The 22,051-nt window shown below is 40.7% G+C and overlaps 1 protein-coding gene across 4 annotated transcripts; it reads right to left on the bottom strand.

Annotated features, from left to right (window-relative positions):
• Positions 1-3,340: 3,340 nt before the first annotated feature.
• On the bottom strand, positions 3,341-22,028 carry LOC123977047 (zinc finger protein 385D-like). Of its 4 annotated transcripts, none has more exons than XM_046059502.1 (8): positions 21,945-22,028; positions 18,121-18,236; positions 8,924-9,031; positions 8,114-8,282; positions 6,771-7,022; positions 6,509-6,690; positions 4,528-4,629; positions 3,341-4,148 (listed from the first exon to the last, which is right to left on the bottom strand). In XM_046059502.1, the coding sequence occupies exons 1-8, from the start codon at positions 21,952-21,954 to the stop codon at positions 3,891-3,893; spliced, it is 1,197 nt and encodes a 398-aa protein (XP_045915458.1). In that variant the 5' UTR covers positions 21,955-22,028; the 3' UTR covers positions 3,341-3,890. The 4 variants fall into 4 exon arrangements, 3 of the variants coding, with proteins under 3 accessions (XP_045915458.1, XP_045915460.1, XP_045915459.1); XM_046059504.1 differs by lacking the exon at positions 21,945-22,028 and adding an exon at positions 20,963-21,075; XM_046059503.1 differs by lacking the exon at positions 21,945-22,028 and adding an exon at positions 19,165-19,344.
• Between the last annotated feature and the right edge of the window lie 23 nt (positions 22,029-22,051).

Raw genomic sequence — 22,051 nt, forward strand, 5'->3', positions numbered from 1 at the left:
GTATGGTGCCATACTCACAATTTATGGTAATGAAATCATAACACAGGTTGTGTAATCAACCCCAAAAGCAACCTTTAAGACAGAAACAGCTCAGGAAGTCAAAGTGTGACTTGCTGTATGGGTCTCAGATTGATGGACAGTAGGACAGATGACCAGACAGCCACCTACATCTTTATAAAAAAAAAAATTGTTTAGATTATTTGATATTACAAGAAGGAGTGCATAAAGTACATCTATGAAGAATGTCAAGATCACGCAGTAAAGTGCAAGACTTATTTCCATAAAGATCATCAAGTCCAGGAGACTAAGTGACATTATACTAACAACAAACCAATCTATATAAACAATGTCAGTCTTTATTGAAGCCTAAATCACGGTGTTTCCTTAAACTAAAACAGCAAGTACCCGATTGTATTAAGCACAACATTAAATCTAGTCTGGCTGACAGTCAGTGTTAGATTTAAGAGTATTTCGTCCAAAAATGCCTCAAATGCCCTCTAAAACCCACATTATAACACAATTAATCATCTAATAAAGAATGTAACAATATGTTTTGGTTATTCACTCACCGGTGATTATTATAACTGGAACTCCCCACAGTGTATTTCAATATTGCAAATTTTCCCCTCTATGGGTGTGTTGAACATTAATCTCTGACTGCATTGCCAAAGAAACCAACCTGGAGGTTGGTCCCTTTGAAAAAAACACAACAGGAGCACTGAGCCACAGACAGAAAATCAACTCTGCGTGTGGTGTAGCTTGGTCATTATGCCTTGCAGCCTGCTCTTGAACACCCTGCTGAGCCATTTACTTCAGCCAACATCCCCTCTGTTTATGGATGTGTTGCTCCATGCCATACCGCACTGCCTCTGCAGGACAAGAAAGCCTCACTGGCTCTCAACAAATCCGGTCTGGTGCTGCAAGAGAAACAATTGCTACTTTGGAGAGATGTCTGACCTTTCAACCTTTGCTCCCAGGACAACCGTGGAAGCGTGATGAACCAGACAGATGGAGCTTATGCCACAGATCCCCTCTGCCCACTCACCTTTTATTCACCCACTAGAGCTAGAGAAACATGTCACAAAGGCAGCTTTTACAGGTCTTGTGTTGTAGGAGGGGCAACCTTTAGATGTACAATACTTTGGTTTAAGACGCTGAGATTGCTGTTTAACACATGGTCAAACACAACAACAAGCAGGTCTCAGGATGGGTCAGGCATAATAGGGAAATACTTATTACAGAGCCTTCATGTTTCCCTCATTTCAAGTCTTTATGCTACTTTTACATTTATTTAATATTTTATCCAAAGCAACTTACAATTACTATATATGTCAGAGGTTGCAACTGGTGTTAAGTGTCTTGCTCAGGGACAAATTGGTGGATGTGGGGGATAGAACCTGGGTCTCTCAAACTAAAGGCTTGTGTCTTATCTACTGCGCCATCACCACCATGCTAAGACAAGCTAATGGGCTGCTGGCTCCAGCATGGTATCTTTCTTCTCATCTAACTCTTGTCAAGAAGATGTCTATTTCCCAAATGCTGAACTATACTTAGAAGTCTTAGAAGTAATAATGGTGTTTTGGTAATATATTTCAGTTTCCTCTGGATGTTTATTTGACTTAATGAACTTTATTTATACAGCACTTAATGCAGACTTTAAGTTAAAATTCATAAAAAAAAATTTTTTTTACTTCCCTCATGTCTGTTAGTGGTAGTCTCATTGCACTTATCCATGACCACCTTTGCTCTATGGTTTGAATTAAAGTGCAATGTGCAGAAGTCAAAATGCTGCATCATGCCAAGAACTTGTTCTTTTTCTATGCGAACAGCAAGCAAAGCTGCCCTCAAATGGCACAGCTCTGCTTTGTACCTTTGTACTCTCTCCAGGTAGCAGAGAGGGAAGAATTCCCTGGATGCCAAGTAAGGCTTTTGTGTTGCTGACATATGTTTATGTGTGTATGTGAGCATGCCCGCCATGAATTTGACAGTGGAGGTGAGAGACAGAAAAAGGCGGTGGAGGGAGTAGCCATGAACGTATTGTGAGATAACGAAAGAAAGATGACAAAAAGTGAAGGAGAAAAGACAGTGAAGGCTGGCGAGGGAATGAGCCAGGGAATTAAGGGGCCAGAGGAGGTCTGGATTCCGACAGTCTGTGGAGAATTGAGCATCCCACACACAGATGTTCACAATCATCACCCCAGACAATTAATAATAATAATGACTGCTGCGACAAGTGGGAGAATCAGGAGGAGGTGATTCATTGGATGATAATTCTCTGAACTGGCCTGTGGAATTATTTCCTTTGGAGCGCCTTTGGGATGCAGAAGCAAAAAATATCTAACTAATTAATCCAGTTTGGTGTCAGTTGGCTGATGAAAGACCAGAATAAGAAGATAGTCTGAGAGGTTGCAGAAAGTTGAAAAGGCAGCTATCAGATCACATCAGCATGGACACTGATCACACAAATGTAGTCACGGTTAAAATAATTCACAGTTGTTTCATTTTCAGATAAGTCAGAAAAACAAGAGAAAACAACACCCTGAGACAAAATGTGAGCGTCTGCATGAGGTGCGTCCACTGTAAACCACACTTCAGCTCCTGAGATCAGTGCCTGTACTGAAGCAGAAGTCTACTCTCTCTGTATATATATACCTACAGACTTCCAAACTTAACTTCCTTTTAAAACCTAACCTTACGAAATGAGCTACACGTTGCTTGGGGCTACAGTGTAGTAAACCTCATCAGAAAGACAGACAATAAAGTCAGACAGAACATTCCTGCTTTGATTGATCTCAGAGAGCGAAGCTGGAGGGAATGCAGGCGGGCGGTGGCAGGTGAAGGCTTATCTGTGTCTCTTAAGTGATAAATAGTTTAAAAGTGTTCCAAGTCTTCAGAAGCTAAATAAAGGCTATGGATCCTTTTGGGGGGTTTTGGGGGGTATACCTGAGTACAGACCAAGGAAAGATTGTTTTTGCGTGCTGCTAAGTAGCAAAGGAGGATGAAATAGGCTTAGGTGCAGTGTCTGAATGCAAAGAGTTATGGGGTTCAGGAGGGGGTGATGCTTGACTGCGTCTCAGCGCCGTCTACATTTCTGGCAGTGTCAGGGTGAAAACGTTCGCATGGAGCTGGAAAGACTGACAGATGTGTGTTACAGCATATGCATCTTATTTAGTAAGTCTGTCGGTACAAAGATGTGTCTTTGATGCTGAATGACACATTTCATTGAAAAGATGGTGCACTTATTTATTAAATAAAATGTGCGTTTTGGAGCATTGATTTGGTGTTATGAGCCATTTTCAACAATGACCGCTATGATTATAAAGAATTTTCTGGAATCAAATATGAGTACCCACAACTATTGTTTATTGGAAAATAATAAACATCTTCAGTCAAGCATGCTGTGATCGCCATTCATACTTATATCTGCACACACAAACACACACAGTTATAGTCATCATGGAAGTTCACCATGATGCATCTTTCTAATATCTGTACTGGATTCAACTGTCCATTTTAAGAGGGACTTTCTTGATTGTCAAATAGATTATCGGCATTTACAAATCCTGTTAATGACTGGGTGAATCATGCAGTAGTGCAGCAAACATGTAACAAATTGTACTTCTGTGATGGCTATATCTGCGCATGCACACACACACACACACACACACGCCCTCATCAGAAAACACACATTCATTTGCTGCAATGTACTTCCTCAATCCCAACCTGCCTCATGGTTTTGGCCCCAGCAAATGATCTTCAGTCCTGGTCCATGACACTCACAGCATGTGTTGTTGTGTGGAGTACAGTGAGCGCTGTCTTATATCACATCTTGTTCAGGTCTCAGGTCTGCTTTTAGCAGTAGTTCAGAGCTGATTGCAATGTCGATGGGGTCAGTAGGGGGAAAACAGGACCGGTGTGTGTGTTGAACAGATGGGTCCAGGGCCTGGATGCAGCAGCGCCTGGGGGAGGGGCTGACTCTGAAACAGGGCGGGGCTCGGGTTTGAGGCATGGCGGAGGGGGAAGGAGGGCAGCGTCGCCATGGCAGCAGCAGCAGCAACAGAAAGAGAGTTAACAGAGAGTTGACGCTGTAGAAGACACGAGGCCAGAGGTTTGGTCAGGTCCTGGTTCGTCCGTAGAGCCAGACGAATCTGAGTTGGAAACACAGACAAACAAACTGCAATCAAGGTTTTTCTTTCTCTCTCTCTCTCTCCCACAAAAGGAAATTGAGCACTTAAAAGTCTTAGCAGCTACTTGGCCAACAGAAGCACATGCCATCCCAGTTCCTGCCAAACAAATCTTATCATGAATCTGCTCTCCTTTCTAACGTAATCTGCCTTTTTGTCCCTCTTACAACATCACTGGATAAAAGAATTTCAGACAGAAGATTCGTCAGCTCATATCGCAGACGATTTGTCTCATTGGAAGTAGGGAGTGGAGTTTCCTGGAGGAGGCTCTGGAGAATCAACTCGTGTACACGAACACAATGATGAGGGATGAAAGTAAATCAACCAACAGCAGAGTACTCACTGCCTGGAAACTCTGGTGACGCTGGGTGGGAGTGTAGGGGCTGAACTTAGGCTTGGCTGGTTTACCTGCTGCTCTATCCTTGTGTCTCCGGCTGCTGATGTGCTGCAGCGGAGGAGAGAAACAGATAAACACACAGACAAATAAATCCAGACAGACACAGGCAGGAGCACAAAGACAGAGCAGACAAAGAAATAAAACATGCCAGTCGTATGTGCTTGTCAATTTGAATAATCAGTGAAGAGTAAATTAAAGGAAGGCCAATCAAGGTTCCTATTATTATTTACTATTTTGATGATTTGGGAAGAATGTTGATATTTTGTTGGCTCTGACTTTGAGATTCAAAATATTCACGAGGGGCGGGTGTGGACATCTTCCTGATTTGATTGACAAGCACAAACAGATGGCTACGGCCAAGTGAGGCACACAATCAGCGGTGAACTGCTAAATATGCATGAGCACCTGGCTGAAGTTAACTTTTTCAGCAGTCAGTTATAAAGACCAGCGACTGTGCATTCATATCACGAACATCGGATTCAGATGCTCGCTGAAATACACAAGGCTTAGTAGCTTTGTGCTCATTATCTTGAGGGATCTGTGATTTTAACTCACCTGCACTGACAGGTGTGAGATGGTCACACTGTGATTGGGAATAAAATATGCGCCGTCTTGAAGTGCCTTTTCTGTAATGCCTTTTCTGTAATGCATAATGGATAAAGTGATGATGGCCCTGTTGATGTTGAACTGTGTGAGTGGCAAAATCTGCGTGACAGCTGACCTTTTCCTAGCTGTACATTCATGAGAGGAACTAACCAATAAGAACTGTGATGGGCCAGTTTCTTGTGTCTCCTACCCAGTGCTCATTCTGCTAGTTAGTTAGTTAGTGTACATACACATGGACGTATAAGACATTTAAGTGTAATCTACTAAGTACATTTACTTAACTATTGTCTTTAGCCATTTTGAGGCACTATCTTTACTTAAACACATATACTACTTAACCTCTGAATACATTTCAGAGGTTAATATTGCACTGATTTACAGCACATGGTTAAAGATTAAACTAGTGGTTCCCAAACTTTTTGGCTTGTGAACTCTTGCAAAAAAAAAAGCTTTACTGGAGCCCCTTGTCATGTTTCAGATATCTACGAGTTGTTAGCGGTTCCCCCTAGATTTCTCACATGGTTTCATTTACATAACTGTTCGAGGCCCAGAGAGGTAAAATAACTCAGTAAGCAAAGATTAGAGGAAAGTCCACAAAATACATTTATATTTAGTAGTACAACTTTTTTTCTTTCCTCTCCCATTAATCATCTCTCGACCCCTCAGATTTATCTTCTGACCTTTGGAGGGGGCCCCACCCTTAAAATATAATACCGTAGCCTTGGTGAAACATTTGTCAGACAAGGACATAACTTCTTAAATATAAGATCACAATGCAAAGTAAGATATGAAAGAAATGACAGATATGGTTTTCCTGCCTAAAACACAGAATAACAGACATCAAGGACATTTTACTCTAACTCACCTAAAGCCCTTTTCTCTTCTGTTAAACATACATGGTAGTGTACAGTGTGTATCACACACAGATCTGTGACTTATGTTTCAATTCTGTTTCACACAAGGCTCTGTGCTATAGTTGCTTTTCATGAGAACATGTGTATGCATCAACAGGCTGTGTTTTCTTATACATATTGAACAATTTGGGTTTTGAAAAAAATAAAAATAAATGACTTCTGCAAAAATAAAGATTTGGCCTCACTAATCCTGTGTCGTCTATGCAAAATATTCCACTTAAAGATATTTCTGGTGATCCGCTGTTCACGCATATTCATTAGCAGGATCATCCAAAATTTATGTCTGACATTTGGAGGTTTCCATGTGATATCTCTCTAATAGGTCTAAACACATCTCTGTAATGGACAGTTTTTCTGCGTTAATCACTATAACAACTAACCAGCCCCAGACCTTTTGATCAACTAACCTGTTTGAGCTGAGTCTCGGAGTTGACGTGCACATCGCAGATCTCACAGTGGAAAGTTTTGTTCTGGAGTCCAGTGGACGACTCTGGCGGTGCGACCACCTTGGCCTTGACCCCCGTCCTCGGGAAGGACTTGATGGCTCCATCACCACTCCTTGCCTCCAGCATTGTCTTGTGCTTCGTGCCTGAGAGGATATAAAGTCGCGTCAACAGAGTATCATAGTACAAGCTAAACTCGATAACAGCAGCGCCTTCAGTATCTCACCACTGTTGTGGGCCTGCAGCTGGGAGGCTGAGTTGACGGCCACCTTGCAGAGGGAGCAGTAGAGAAGACGTATAGCTTTCTCTTCCTCTGTTTCCTCCACTGGAGGCACCTCCACCTCTCCGTCTCTGTGTGTCTCTTTCTCTGGTGCCCTCGGGCTGGGTGACAGGGAGGGGTCATAGGGAACTTTTACGGTTTCAGAGAAGCCAACGCTCGATGGTGCCGCCTCTGAGGTAGGGTTTGGTGCTGAGGGTTCTGAAGAAATAGAAAGATACCACATAATAAAGACAGCGTAAGTCAGAAAGTAAACAGAAAGAGTATAGAAAGCAAGCAAGAGAGATGGAGATGGAGAACGTCAGATGATAGGGAGATAAACTTTTTTCCACTTCTATGAAATTCTTGAACTCTTATAATAAAAAGCACCAATTTCGTTACATGCTCAGAGACAGAGATAATAACTTGCCAGTCTACATTATGATTATGAGCTCTATCGACCTCTCTAATCGCACTGATAATCAATGATTTCCCCAAGGATCGGCCTCACAGCACTTAAACGAACAGTTTTGTGTAGAGATGATTTGGCTCTATTATCTTTTGTGAGACTGACTTGAAGAGGTTCCCTGGGGGAGCACACGCTGATTTAAGGATTCACTCTTTGCTAATAACAATGATTAGCTCTGCCTAGCTGAGTGGGTGTCTGTTTGTTACCATTGATTCCCCACTCTTACAAGCCAACAGGGCTGTTTGCTGAGCGAGCTCTCCTGCCATCTCATCCACTTCGCTGAAACTAACTCCAAACTGGAAATGATCACTCGCTTTTTCTGTCTTACAAACAAACTCTCATATTGGCGATGTCACGTACAATTCTTCAATCGTCTTGTTCTTTAGCTTGCAGCAAAATGTATTATTTTCATTCCCTAACGCCCACGCACATTCAAAAGCAGCACATCATCATGTTGGGAAAGGAGCCAATGCTTCGACACACATCCACACTTATGTTGACATATTCCATGCACACATGCACAAACACACACACTACACAGTCACTCATGGATCATATTCAAAGCATTTTCAATGTGTTTTTGATCTCAGGAGCGGAGGTCAGTAAATGTAGACATGAAGAAGGAGGATAATGCTCAAACTTTAATCTCTTCACTGTGAAACCCAAAGCAGCAGGAGGTTCATCACTTCAAAGAGTTAAAGTCGTGACTGGGAAAAGAAGGTTTGAGCCGTAGATGCATATAACGCTGTCATACATTTGATGTCTGTACACACATACACACACACACACACACACACAAGACACACATACACACAGGGGAATGCGTGCCTGCAGAGACACACACCTCCTGATGTTGTGTCAGAGCTTGGGGGCTGTGAGCAGGGTGATGAGAGGATTTGCAATGTGGTTTCCTTGGCGACCGGTTCAGAGGTCCTGATCTTTGAATCTGGGGTGTCCATGGCTTTCAGCCTTTTTGTGTGTTTGGTGCCACTATAATGGGAAGAAGCCTGCACCTGTGTACACAACAGCAAACAGGAAGGTATAAACAACTGATCACAATTATTTAGTTATGTGAGCCTGAAAATGTTTTCATTTTAAGCCACAATGCATGACTTTCATGTGAATAAAAACACTAACATAAAGTTTTAAAGGCTTCTATCACTCCCACTTTGACAGATGTTTTACTATACAGGCAACAAGTAAATCAAAGTTTGCTGTGTTTCTGATGTAAATGCTTGCTTAAATCAGTTGCAATTGTAAATATTGGAATTAAACCGCCCTTTGTGTTTACATTTACACATTCTTTCTGTTTTCCATGTATTTTCTGTGGCAATGACTCCTGTGCTGCTACACCATCTTGTTAGGAATAGGAGTGGTGACATTGTAATGCAGCCTTTAATAGTGCTTGTTTATGAATCATTCTATAATGAGCACAAAATGTATGCTCTATAAAGGGCATTAGAGGTGTGCACATTTCACCTAATTACGGCATGAGGCAGCATTAACTCCTCAGAACCAGTAAAACAGCCAAGAAACAAGGGCAGGCCTCCTCAGGCATTCAACTGTCATGCAAGGGTGTGTGTGAGAATTACTGTAAAAGCACCCTGAAAGAAAAACAATTCAAAGTGTGTGTTTCCCACAGGACAACACCCACCTCAGAGTTGAACCTCAGTCGACAGACTCCGCAGGAACTAGCCTTCCTCTTAAGCGGTAAGGTTAGCCCAAAGCCTGGGCCAATCAGAGATTTCTGGACGTGATCCATCTGCAACAAAAGAGATGCATAACATTAAGGTCATAACTGGTTTAGGGTCGTGAAAGACAAGACTGAGTAGGTAGTGAAATCATTCACTAGAGACAACAGCACACTGTAAAGAGTGTAAATGGCATGCCCTTCACTCTGGAGAGGCTAAACCTAGACTAACCCAAACACATTTAAAGTGACATTCCACCTTAAATATTTTGACTGTGAAAAACTCAACCCCTGTATGTTTGAAAGATGGCTGTCAGGCAGAACAGAGGCTGTGGTCATCCTGGATTTTGCTTGGATCAATGTTTTTATGGCAGAAAAGTATTCATTCAGTATGCTCAGTATGTTCCAAACACACATATATTTTTAAAAAATATATTGCAATTCACTGCTTTGATCTCTGTCGAGGTTGCAAGCATTAGTTTGTTCACTGGTTAAGAGCTTTGTCCTCTTCCACTGGTCAGAGCCACTTAATCCTAGTTCCCTAACTGACTCGCCTGATTCTGTAGTTCCTAAACAAAATGTAGCATAAATGAATAGCAGTAAATTGCCAGACAGTGGAGAAGTAGTGACTTTTATTTTCCACACAAAATCATCTAACTATGTGAATCCAGCGTGACCACCGTGAATCCCACCTGACCACAGCCTCCGCTCTCCATGATGGAGCTGACAATAAACATTTTACAGCCACCTTTCAAACCTACAGGGGGGCGAGCGCTTCATGCTGAAAACCTAGCCCCGCCCAGTCCTTTTCCCACCCAGACTCCATGACACAGATCCTGCTGATGATCTCTCCACACGGACAGTCAGAAATGAAGGTGGGATTTAGAAACATTCCTCCCGTCATCCACTTTCAAAATAATAAATACACAGGACACAAAGATGCTTTGAAATCATGTGTGTTGTTCTGTAACATGTACACAAAAAAAGCTAAGGAGGAAATTATGGAGCAGTCACCTCCAGACGAGGTTTCTTTATGAGTGTAAGAACAAGGCAGTAAACCTCCCAATGTCTTTGCATGTGTGGGTCTGCGTGAACAATAAATGTACAAATATCTGACCACACAGCGGTGTGCACCTCTGGACATTACCTACTGGAATGTTTAATGAACACATATACTCGGTGCAATAAAACCCAACTGGCCTTTGTGGAGCAAAATAAACCTTATTACCTGTGATGAAATGACCCACATAAGCAGCCACAACCAGGGAGGCTTTATGGAAATCTGGCTGGAGGTGATGTAAAACTTTATGTGTTATTGTGGGTCAGCCAACCGGTTCTATAATCATGTGAACATATAGCACTGCACTAGAGATTTTGCCAAAGATGAATTATTTGCTCTTCAAACATTCTGAACGCAACAGAATCTGCCTGTAAGTGTGTGTGTGTGTGTGTGCACTCATTTTCTTTGATCATCACACTAGGCAGCTGCACTGGAATGCATCTCTGCAGTATCTCTCCCTGTTACCCTACAGCTATTTGTGTACATAAAACTCAAACAAACATATAAAAACAAATAGTTATTTTTAAAAAATCATTAAATTACACCAATTAAAAATTCATTCTTTAAATGCCAGTAATAACTATGGCATGGGAATATACAGTGGACGGCTAAGTGTAGGTATACACAGTGCATGGCCACATTATTGTTAAACATTTATGAGAACGTGAGCGTAGTTTTTATGTTTCTCTGAATGAGACTGAACATTTTAACAGTGGCAAAAAAAAAAGTGCCTCCCACCTCAGCCCAGAAGCTCCTGCATCACCATCTGACCTTCCAACACACATTCCTCACTTCACCCCTCCATCTGCTCCCCTCTGAACTCTCTGCCTCTCCCTTCGTCTCCGTCTGATCAAAGTCACCTTCCTGCCTCTCACTCTCTTACCCTTCAACTCCCAAGCCACATTCTGGGGTGGACTAGCACCTGTGGCAAAGTCAGTTTGTCCTTCTTACTCATTGCCTCTTCTTTCTTTCTTCTGTATGCACACTGCATCCCCTGCTGAAACAAATCAGTCTCCTTCGTCTATTCCATTGCTGCATCTATCCATGCTGCTTATTGTGACACTAGAAGCAATAAAAGCAGTAAATACAGTAAATACAGACATGACATCCGCCACATAGTTTCTTATTAATCAATACATTCTGTCTCACCTCCTCACACTCAGCGGTGGTGGCGTGTCAGACATACTCAACACTATAAAGTGAGTTATGGCTGAAAGTAAAATAAAGCAGACTTTTACTTGGAGCTCAGTCAAGAGCCTCAACGTTTATTATGATGAATGTTCCTGGACTTACATTGTGTACCAGCGCGACAGCTAAAAATGGGTGGGTTATGATGAATGAGCTGCTGCTTTGGGTTCTTTGTCATTTAAATTATTCTTTTCTTGGAAACAAAAGCACATTTTTGTTTCCATTTAAAAAAAAAAAGCTCTGTCAAACTACAAGCCCGGCCAGCCGGTGAAGTCCCAGTTTACAGCGCCGGATCCCTGACTCACAATAAGCACCCACACACGTGTGCCACCCTGTAACCATGACAACCCACATGTGGGCACATGTGGGCAAACAAACTCCTGCACAGCATTTTACAGATGCCAACACACACATAGCACCTATATTCACAAGAAAGTACAGGCTTATACACACACACATCAAGAAGCTCACATAAAAACACACATTCAAGGAGAAAACACAGCCAGCTACATTTCAGCAGTGTGCCCACTTACTGAACACCCACAGGTTCAAGTCAGAGGAGGGAGAAGATTCCCTTTTACACTATGGTGCGTGATCTATCCAGTTTGCAGACAAAATATTGCACATTAAGTCATACCATAGGTTTCTGTTTAACAATATTTAAATAAAAAACTAACTTAGGAAGCCTTTGAGGTGTTATCTACACCTCAAAGGTGTCACACACAGTAGAGCTGAAATGATTAGCTGATTCATTGATTGACAGAAATTCATCAGAAACTATTTTGATAATGAATAATTTTTTTAAGGATAAAATATTCTCAGGCTCCACTGCCGCCAGCGGGGGGTTTCCTGCTTTTCTTTGTCCTATATGATAACAAACAGAATACCTTTGGGTTTTGGATAAAACACGGTACTGAATAAGTTACACAAGGCTCTGGGAAATTATATATATTTTGCAGAAAAAAGTAAAGAAATCAGCAGATTAATTTTAACATAAATAATAAATAACAGTTGCATGCTGCGCTAAAGTCTACAGAGGTGGCAGAAAGGGCTTTCAGTGAGCATGTTGCATTTTATTTCAGGCATGCGGCAAACGCTCCTTTTCCAACTTAATTGTATAGAAAACATTTAACATTACGTTAAAAGTTAAATGCCATAAATCTCCAAAATTACAACCAATCAATAGCAAGCATTGTAAAGGTCAGTGACTTTTTACAGGCCTGACATTATTCATGTACTATAACTGTAGAGCAGGAGAAGTGTTGGAAATGGAATATAATGAAAGAAAAGAGAGAGAGTTATAAATAGGTGAGGAGATGTGACTGAGCAAGGCGAAGGTTTTGTGAGCGATTTGAAGGAATCTTTCAAAATGTGGTAAATTTTAAGTGAGACAGCTTTTCTGACTTGAGTAAAAAGGTCCACCACGAGGAAGCCAAGAGAAGTAAAAGCTACACACAAAAAAAAAAAAAAAAGGGTGCTAAATAGCACTAATAGTGGTTCATTGGCTCGTAATCATAGGGGAACCAGTTTCGGTGCTATATAGCACCAATCTTCAAAGGTGCTATAAGGCACCTTTGTCAAATGGTACTATGTAGAACCATTAGGTGCCATATAGCACTACTTTGCTCCAACAAAAATGGTGCTTAACAGTACCCAACAGTGGTTCTTTGGCTCGTAATCATAGGGGAACCTCTTTTGGCGCTATATAGCACCTATTTTTAAAACAGTTTTATAGCACATTTGTCAAATGGGGCTATTTAGAACCATTAGATTCTATAAATAGTTTTTACATTTTGAGCTAGTGGGGCCCTTAAGTCATGCCAGATACTACCAGAGACAAGTCAATATGCTTTTAAATGACAACTTCATAATTTGTGTTATGATAATCATTTGTTACCAAATGGTGGTTCAAAAAATTCCAAATCCTGTACTAAATACTTACTGAGAAACAAAATTACCCTTTTAAAACCTTTTAATGTATTATTTCAACAGAAAGTAAATTAAAGAGTTTTCAAGTCAGGAAAAAAACAAATGGATAAATATATACACAACATCACAATATACTCTCCTTATATAGATAATGTGTACATTTTAAAATAAGTAAAAACAAACATTTTCTGTAGCCCAGTAGGCAGGTCTCTTTTTGGCCTATTCATGTATAAGCCTACTTTAGTTCTTCACTATATTTAGAAAATCTATAGTCTTTTAACATTAAATTAGTAAATTTGTGAAATTACTGCAACTGGCTAATGCAGTTGAAGTCCTGCAGTATCGTTCATTGTCAACAGCACAATAACATGTTTGTAAGTCCTTCAGGATTTCAAAAATAGAAACTGGAAGAGGCCCAGTTCAGTGGAAAAGTCCTTGTTCTCTTCAACAGGCCATCCAGAAAGAGAGAATATTGAGTCCTACAGTCCACTCACAGATTAATTTGTATACTCTTTACTGTGACAGGAAGTCCGACTGCATCCTTAATTTCAATACAACACACTCCAAAAAGGTCAGTGTCTTCTTCAGTCCTTTAGGATGCTGGATTCCAAACAAAATATACGCACAGGAGGAGGCCCAGTGCCATCGTGATGTCCTCGCTCTCTTCTTTGATAAACTGGCCATCAAGTGTGAGCCAAATGTGGTCACACTGCATAGGATGACCTTCCCTGAAGCCTTTACGCGCCATTTTAGGTATTGAGATGCCAGGAGTGTTGGTCTAAGCATGGCCCTGGGGAAGAGAGGACAATAGCATTAACATCTTATCTCACATTTATTAGTCATGATGTGTTCTTCGCCAAATTTAATACTATTTCATATTTTTAATTAACGAGAGTTTTAGTATGTTATTACACAGTGGATATTTTATAAGCATCGACCAGGTAAAGCAACACTGAACCTGGTTTAGTATGAAAATAATATCCATCCAACTATTAACTATACCCGCTTATGTTGTACAGGACAGTGTAAAATGCCATAGGCTTAAGCTAATTATGGTGACTAGCAAGCTACAGCAGTTTTAACCCCTGTCATCTTGGCTCAAGCTAAAGTTTACTTGCAACAGCCTGGCTGAGAGGGAGTCTGTGCTTTTATGGAGGGGCAGGAGCCACCCTGTAAAGAAAAGGGGTGCGCTGGATTTATAAGACAAAATGAGTGTCATTATGAAACAGCTTGCAGCACAATGTTTATCCCCGATCAACTCGTTTGTAAAAAAAAAAATCATTAAGTTAACATAACATGTTGGAAGGTTTTACCTAATACCTTTTTTAAAAATATATTTATTACTGTGTGTGAAGCAGCTATGTAGGAAGACAGGTAGGTAATTGGTCAGACAGGTATGATCTCAGGCAGATATGTAGGGTGTCAGTCAGTCAACTCAGTGGTACACTAAAAATCTAAGCAGTGCAGAGATTTACCTTTTTCCAGTCTGCCATCTTCACAGTCATCCATCACGTTACAGAGAGCTGTGTGACAATTTGTTGGTCCACATCAACATTTGTGGGGTCTCTCGGATCCCAAAGGAGCTTATGTTAAGATGAAAAAAGTAGAAAAGACATTAATTAAGTATAGGCATATCTCATACAATTAAATAAAGAGGCAATCAGCACACTACCTGTACTTACCAGTCTGAAACACCGCTGTGGTTTGACACAAAGAGAGAGAAAAATGAAATTAAAAAACTAGGATAAATATTAGCCGATAGCCCTATCTGCTGCCTAGTGACAACAAAAGTTAGCAACATAAATTAATAATTTCTGCTAACTTTTAATAAACATAATATAAATACCAGATAAAAAGAACAGTAGCTACACTAGCAGGGATGTTAAATTGTTAACAGTTTATAAAAATACAAGTTCACAAATTCACTAAGATATATATTAATAAATAATGATAAATAGCTTAAATTAAAGCAACAATTAACCTAACTTTACAGTACTGTTTGCTTCCATTGCAGTGCACTTGCATAGAATCGTTTGACATAAGGCTACACTAGCTAATGTAACATATGCCTCTTGCGTGTTCACTACATACATAATTTGAGTTTTAAATGGTTAAATTACTATGTCTGATAGCAAAATCTTGTAATTTTATTTTGTCAGTAATTTTACCTGTATTTGATAGATGTAAGGTGTACATTTGCGTTACTTTCATAAGTTTATGTTGTTCATATTTAATACTCCCTTAAGCTGATGATACACGGGGCAACTTTTTGAGCAATGTTGCTGGGCAATCTTGGTAGTGGCAAGTCTGACAATGTACTGAACGGATAGGGGCGGTGCGGGGCGGGTGGCGCAACGGTGGGGGAGGGGGATTACGGTAGTAATCTTTACAACAATCGATTGCTCTAAAAGTTGCTCCGTGTATCATCAGCTTTAAAGCCCGTTACCATGGGAACTAACAAACATCCCTTCTTTGAGTCAACTAATGTTAGCTAATAACAGTTAGCCGTTATCCGCCGTTAGCCCACCACCATCTGCTGACTGTCACCACTATCAGCGATATAAAAGAGATTAAAAGGGAGTATTACAGAACTGAATAACCCTCGTTACACTAACTTAACGTTACACTTAATGGTTTGTGCAGCAACAAATATGCCTAATCGTATCAACAGAATATTAACATATCTTATTGAACATTAGTGTATCTTTAACGTTTGTATCAACGTTACAAAACACGGCACAACGTTTGAAAATACCAACGAAAGATTTCCCCTGATAAGCAAGTAACTCAACGTTAATAGTCTGTTTCTGTGGCAGCTGGCGCTAAAACACTTACCTCAAAAATGTCTGCTTGTTGTCACTCTGAAGCCGGCCCGTTCTGGATTTGGTTAACGAGTCCGACGACTCCAACGGTCCAACGTCGCAGTTCTGTTTCCAAATTTCTGGCCGCTCTCGCGCTCGCATCGTTGCGGTCGGGCTACGTGCTCTCTTTTTATGTAGCGCCTGTTCTGCGTGTTCTGGTCAAATGTAGTTCCGGGTCAAAAACTCACTTTAATGACAAGTCCTTGATGGTGGTCTCTGTAAATACTATTACAAAGATTTGGCTACGGTGTAAACCTGCTTTATATCAAAAGTGCAATGTTCACTATTATGAATTGGCACTAGATAAATAAAATGTATTTAATTTATTACAATGGTAATTTCAATCTGAATCTGAGGATATTGAGAATGCTTTTCATTATGAATTAAATTTTTATTCTGGGAATGTGTGGAATTACTCTTATGTCCTGTATGTGACATAAAGGCCACATTGGAAATTAGTAGGCTACTGAATATTTGAGTGCAGTGCTTAACAGTAAGGCAGAGGCTTGCTTTTAAAAAAAAAAAAATTATGTCAGCCTATGTAAATTATTTAAAACTTTACTTACAGAATGTTTAATTTAGGCCTACAAAACATAAAGCCAATGCTTTTCTGAGGTCAAAGAGTCACCTGTGGGGGCCCTGGAATATTTCCTTAGATATGATGGGGGAGTTTGCGGGAAAAAAGGTTGAGAACCACTGCTTTAATATGTTATCATCAAGAAATATACATTCTTTAAGTGTTGTTGGTTCTTCAAAAGACTAAAAAGAGAGTTTATAAAACCTCTTAAGAACCATACAGGGGCTGAGCTGGTTCTTTACATGGTAGTGGTGCTATATAGCACCTTAACCACCCCAAAGAACCGCTGAAGAACCATACTGGGCTGAGCTGGTTCTTTACATGGTAGCGGTGCTATATAGCACCTCAACCACCCCAAAGAACCGCTGAAGAACCAATATTTTTTTGTGTGTAGTAATCTGACCAAAAATGGTAGTATATTGATTGTTTGTGGCGGCGGCGGTGGCGGCGGCAGAGGAAGAAAAAAAAAGAAAGAGAGAGTGGAGGAGTTGTAAACTGTTGAAAGCAAGAAAGAGTGCAAGGTGAGATGGGAGAGATGGGGAAGATGACAGCAGGAGACAAAGTGGAAAATACAAAAGAAGAGAGCTGAAGTGAAGAGGGTGATGGAGCAAGAGCAATGCAAGGATTGATGAGAAGGCTGGAGAGAGGAGAGTGAGGTGGAATGGAGGGTGCCAAGACCTGATTTCTCCTCAGGTGGCAGAATGGCTTTTTGACAAAGCAAGAGAGGTCAGGCACACACATATACACACACACAGAATAAATCTACACTGCACACTAATAGTCTATCAAATGCAGACACATGCATGCAATCCTCTCTTTCTTTTAAACCCTCCATCTATCTCTATTTCTCTTTTCCACACATCTAAGAGCACATCAGACTTTAGAGACGGGCCCTTCATTTTGTAATAGGGTTGGTATTAGTGAAAGTGTGAGGACAAAAAAACACACATCATGTTTTCTTGGCTCAACTTCTGGCGTCAAGGTGTTAGACACAGTTTTGTATTGTCTGTAAATAAATCTCAGCTTTGTAGTCAAGCTACACTACTTATACTAAATTGATTCAGGCCAGAAGAATGATTTCATACATAGCAGAGGAGTATATTAAGACATATACAGCACGATCCCCCTGTCAACCCGACGGCAGCCCTTAGCTCGGCCTGACACGTCAACTCTCTTCGGGGCTCGGACTTGGCCAGCTTCAGTTCTCTCCCCCTTCATCCTTCACAAAGACCGGGGTGGACAGCTCTAAGAAAAGCTGTGTGAGGAATACCAAGGAATCAGCTCCACCCCCCAGGATGTGTGGAAATGTCACAGCTCTCAGCATCAGATGTGATATATTGGGAATGGTGTGGGCAGCTCGCTCATGCATCTGTGTATTGAAAAATAACTGTACACTATCCCACGAAATAAACTCCTCCACTTGCAGCAGAAAGCAGCATGCTAAAAGTGAACGATTAGGGTTTTGATTTTGATTTTTTTAAGGCAAGAGAGTACAGTTGGTGAGAGCGTGGTTGCCGTGACAACTGCGATGACTGACAGTACTCACGTCAGTGAATCCAGGCAACAGGTGGAAGGGGAGGAGGGCCTTCGCATCTGGGGAGGGCTGGGTCCTGCCCAGCATGGGACGGACCAGCGGCGGCAGAGCGCTGTGACACACATTACCTAGGAGACAGCACAGCAGGGAGGAGACAGGTGGATCGATTGACATATGGAGGAATGATTATATACAGACGAGGTGATTCTTTTTAGAAATAATCTGATGATAATTGAAGCTACTACACCACAGATAACTAGATGAAGACACTGTGCTCAAGTTTGTCTGCTCAGAAACGTGTCTGATTGTATTGTTTTTTTAACATTTATGTCACTATTGCCACTATAGATTAATGTGATTTGTTCCCTATAAGTAAACACATTCTGGTGTCATGAATTGACAAAATATACTGTGTACCCAATTAACCCCTAACTGGAAAAAACATAAAATGATGTTTGATCTGCGTGGACCTCGATCTCATTTGAGTTTCATTAATCTATATTGGCAGTGATAAAAAAAAAAGGAAAGGTTCACTTAGATCAAACATCACTTTATCTTTTTCTTGTGTTAGTTTGAAACACCCACTCATCCACAGTGGCAGAAAATTTAAATGTGGAACTGGTATGACAAGCAGAGGTGGAAGGTATGTACATACATTTCAGGTACTTGAGTGTATATCCTTTGTGTCCTATATTTACTGTGCTACAATTAGAGTGCAATCCCATTATTAAATAAGTAAAAGTCCAATAATATATATTTTAGGCCTATAATAATATACACTCTGATAGTTGCTATTCTACATAATCTGCTATTTTACTTTTGACACTCTGCTGATAATAATATTGTACATTTACCAAAATAAAGTATGCTTCTTCCACCACTGATGATAATTGCATCTGTGAGTATAATTACACTGTATATTGATTCTTCCACCATGTTGTTATAATGTCTGAAATGAGAACTCATTAGGGCTGCAACTAATAATTAATTTTAGTGATTACTATGCCAAAACTCAAACTCTATCATTATAGAGTACAAAAAACAGTGAATGCTTACATTTGCGAAGCTGGAACCAGTAATTATTGACATTTTTGCTTTAAAAAATTACTTAAATCATTAATCAACTGTCAAAATTGTTGCCTGATTAACTTTCTGATGATCAACTAATTGAATAAGTTCCTTGTTTAAGTTATAGAACTGATAATGAGGCCTATTTAACATCTGTTTTCCTAAATAAACATTAATTTCAAAGCCTATCATACAAGCAGTCAAGTGAGAGCTTTCTTAGGTTAATCAAATAGGCCACTCCACACAGGTGCAGAACAGGGTGTGTGCACATAGGCTACTCACACGCACACACACACACACACAGACAAACAATCATCCACATCACAAAACACATTATTTGATCAAAATTAAACTTGCACACTTGCAGCCTGACACACACAAATATTTCTGGTTCAATGAGGCCATTACTAAAAGTGCTGCTTGATAAGCATCTTGTTTGTGCTGCTGAGTCCTGATTATGCAAGCTTGTTTTCTAGTTTGCGTGTTCTCTGAGCTTGATTACAGTTTGATTCAGGACCAGCCCACATGTATAATCATCATAATCAAAATCACAACACACCCATCCGCACTGCCATTAGTCTGATTGCCTTTAACTGGCTGAAGCCGTGTAAGTGTGTGTGCGCACGTAATGCTGTGTGTGTTTGGCCTGAGTAGTATGTGTGCTGCCCTGGATACGTGCTTGATATATTACATGCACGCGCATTGTAGACTACCGTTTTGTTGTACAATTGGTTCCAAAAAAATACCAATGGCGATTTCACTTTTCCCGAAACCCTTCACAAAGTCAGCACAAGAGCTGCCAGCGTGCACTAAACTGTGGATCGCATGTCATTGCTAAGACACACAACATGCATTCAATAACCACATCTTTCAAATTTCATATAGGCGATTTCTCACTCCACCTCCACCAAAACTCTGTGCACTTAGTTCACAGTCCATTTTGCACATGTTTGCAAACTCTGTTAAATTTACATTCAAACCTAACAAACCACTAAATTACTGTGGATTAGACTAGGCCCTATACCGTGTTACATCCTGCTACAAGTAGACCCTCCCGTTAAAAATAAAAAAAATAAATAGAGAAGACCAAGGTCAGAAACCTCAGAATCAAATCTTTAACATACAGGCTTATCACCTAGGCTATGCGCTCATTAGTCCTACTACTTGGCTACTTTATCCTTTATACTTTATGTTATTAATGATGCGTCATATTTCAAATACTGTAGGCTGGGTGTTAATGCTGTCTGTCTACTTTATTTGCGCAGACCGTTTCCTTTCATCTCATTTGGTGCACAAGTCGATTGTAGGTTAGTGGATACGTGGATGCGAAGCTCTGGGCTACACTTCGGTCAGTATCCTTAAAATGAAGAAGGTGCGCGCAGCCGTTGCCCTGGTTACCCGATGTTTTGGATGGAAATGTAGAGAATAATTAACCGATCAGTTTGGTGTGCACACAGCCATGGAGGTTTCTGTGGTTATTTCGCAACAGTGTGCTTGTTACACAAAATGTAACCAGCGGATCTGGTGCGTAATTGTGGTTTAGACAGTTAGAGACAGCAGATGGAAGAGGGAAGCTTAGGTTGGCTATCTGCTGCCTTCAGACGGCTGTAAAGAGCGTCACCAGAGTAAAGGAAAGGCCTTCAATTTCGACTTTAGTTAGCATATTAATCTTTATTCTGTCTGTCTGATGGTAATGCCATAATTGGAATAAAACGTGTGTGTGATGTAACCTGCTGACCGTTGAGTTGTTGATCTGCTCCTGCAGGCGGGTAATAGCACGAGATACCTGACTACGCTGGATTGGCATCGGTACACCCTCTGCACTGGTGGCCGTGCGCCGACACCAGCACGAAGCAACGAGCCTCAAAATATCAAAACACGGGATCACAAAACCATAGGCAGCGTCAGTTGTGCATAAATGCGCCTGCGGATGTGGCCTACAGATAACATGCAGCCTCGTAAAGCTTAGGCGTATTGTGTGCCAAGAACTTACTTTGACCAGTAATGTTTAGCAACTCTTCTAAACTTTTAGCTGAGGTGAAGGCACGCAGGAAGATAGTCTACTTTTAAAAGTAGAAAACCATATCAGCGTTTAGGCAGTCTAATTTTACAACATATTTCACACTGGAACCGCACCATAATCCACCAAGCACTGAAACGCTGAAAATCAGAGATTAGCCTGTTTAAATTATGATTTCACTTTGGCCAGCAGGGGGGGCTGCAGCCACACCCTCTTTACATGTTCATGTGCTTAATTGTGAGAAATGATTGTAAGGATTTTATGAGATACAAGAAACACGTGGACGAGATGACAGACACGTAATGTTTAGACCCTTCAACTGAAGTAGCCTAAAAAAGCGACTGGTCATGACTAAATGTAATTTCCATAACTTGTAATAATCTAAAGCAATGACAATTTGTCTTACTTTGTCCATGCAGTGTTTTTCCTATAATCCTGTGATAAATATATATATAGTATAAGGCATTTAACAGAATAAGCATGCATATAACAATTCATAGTGAAGTTAAATGTTTTCTCTGTTTTCTGTGAGCTATATTATATTTATAAGCTATCTCTCTTGTTATTAAAGAATATATAGAGACCGTGATCTGTAGATGCATTGAATAAGCAGCACCATCGCTGCCTCGGTCTGTTCCACTTCTCAAAGCTCACATCCATTTCAACATAGCAACAAGTGCCTCCGCCGCGTCATGATCAACCACAAAAAACTCTTAAGATAAAAAAGCAAAACGCATCGTTTACGTACCAAAATACATGGCGGCACCAATTGGAAATCCGATTGTTCAGTCTGAGATAAAAGTAGCTTTCATCTCCGGGCAGAGATGAGGCTTTGCTTCTTCCCCTCCACACTCC

This window comes from Micropterus dolomieu, linkage group LG09 (genome assembly GCF_021292245.1).
Source record: "Micropterus dolomieu isolate WLL.071019.BEF.003 ecotype Adirondacks linkage group LG09, ASM2129224v1, whole genome shotgun sequence".
Classification (NCBI taxonomy): Eukaryota; Metazoa; Chordata; class Actinopteri; order Centrarchiformes; family Centrarchidae; genus Micropterus; species Micropterus dolomieu.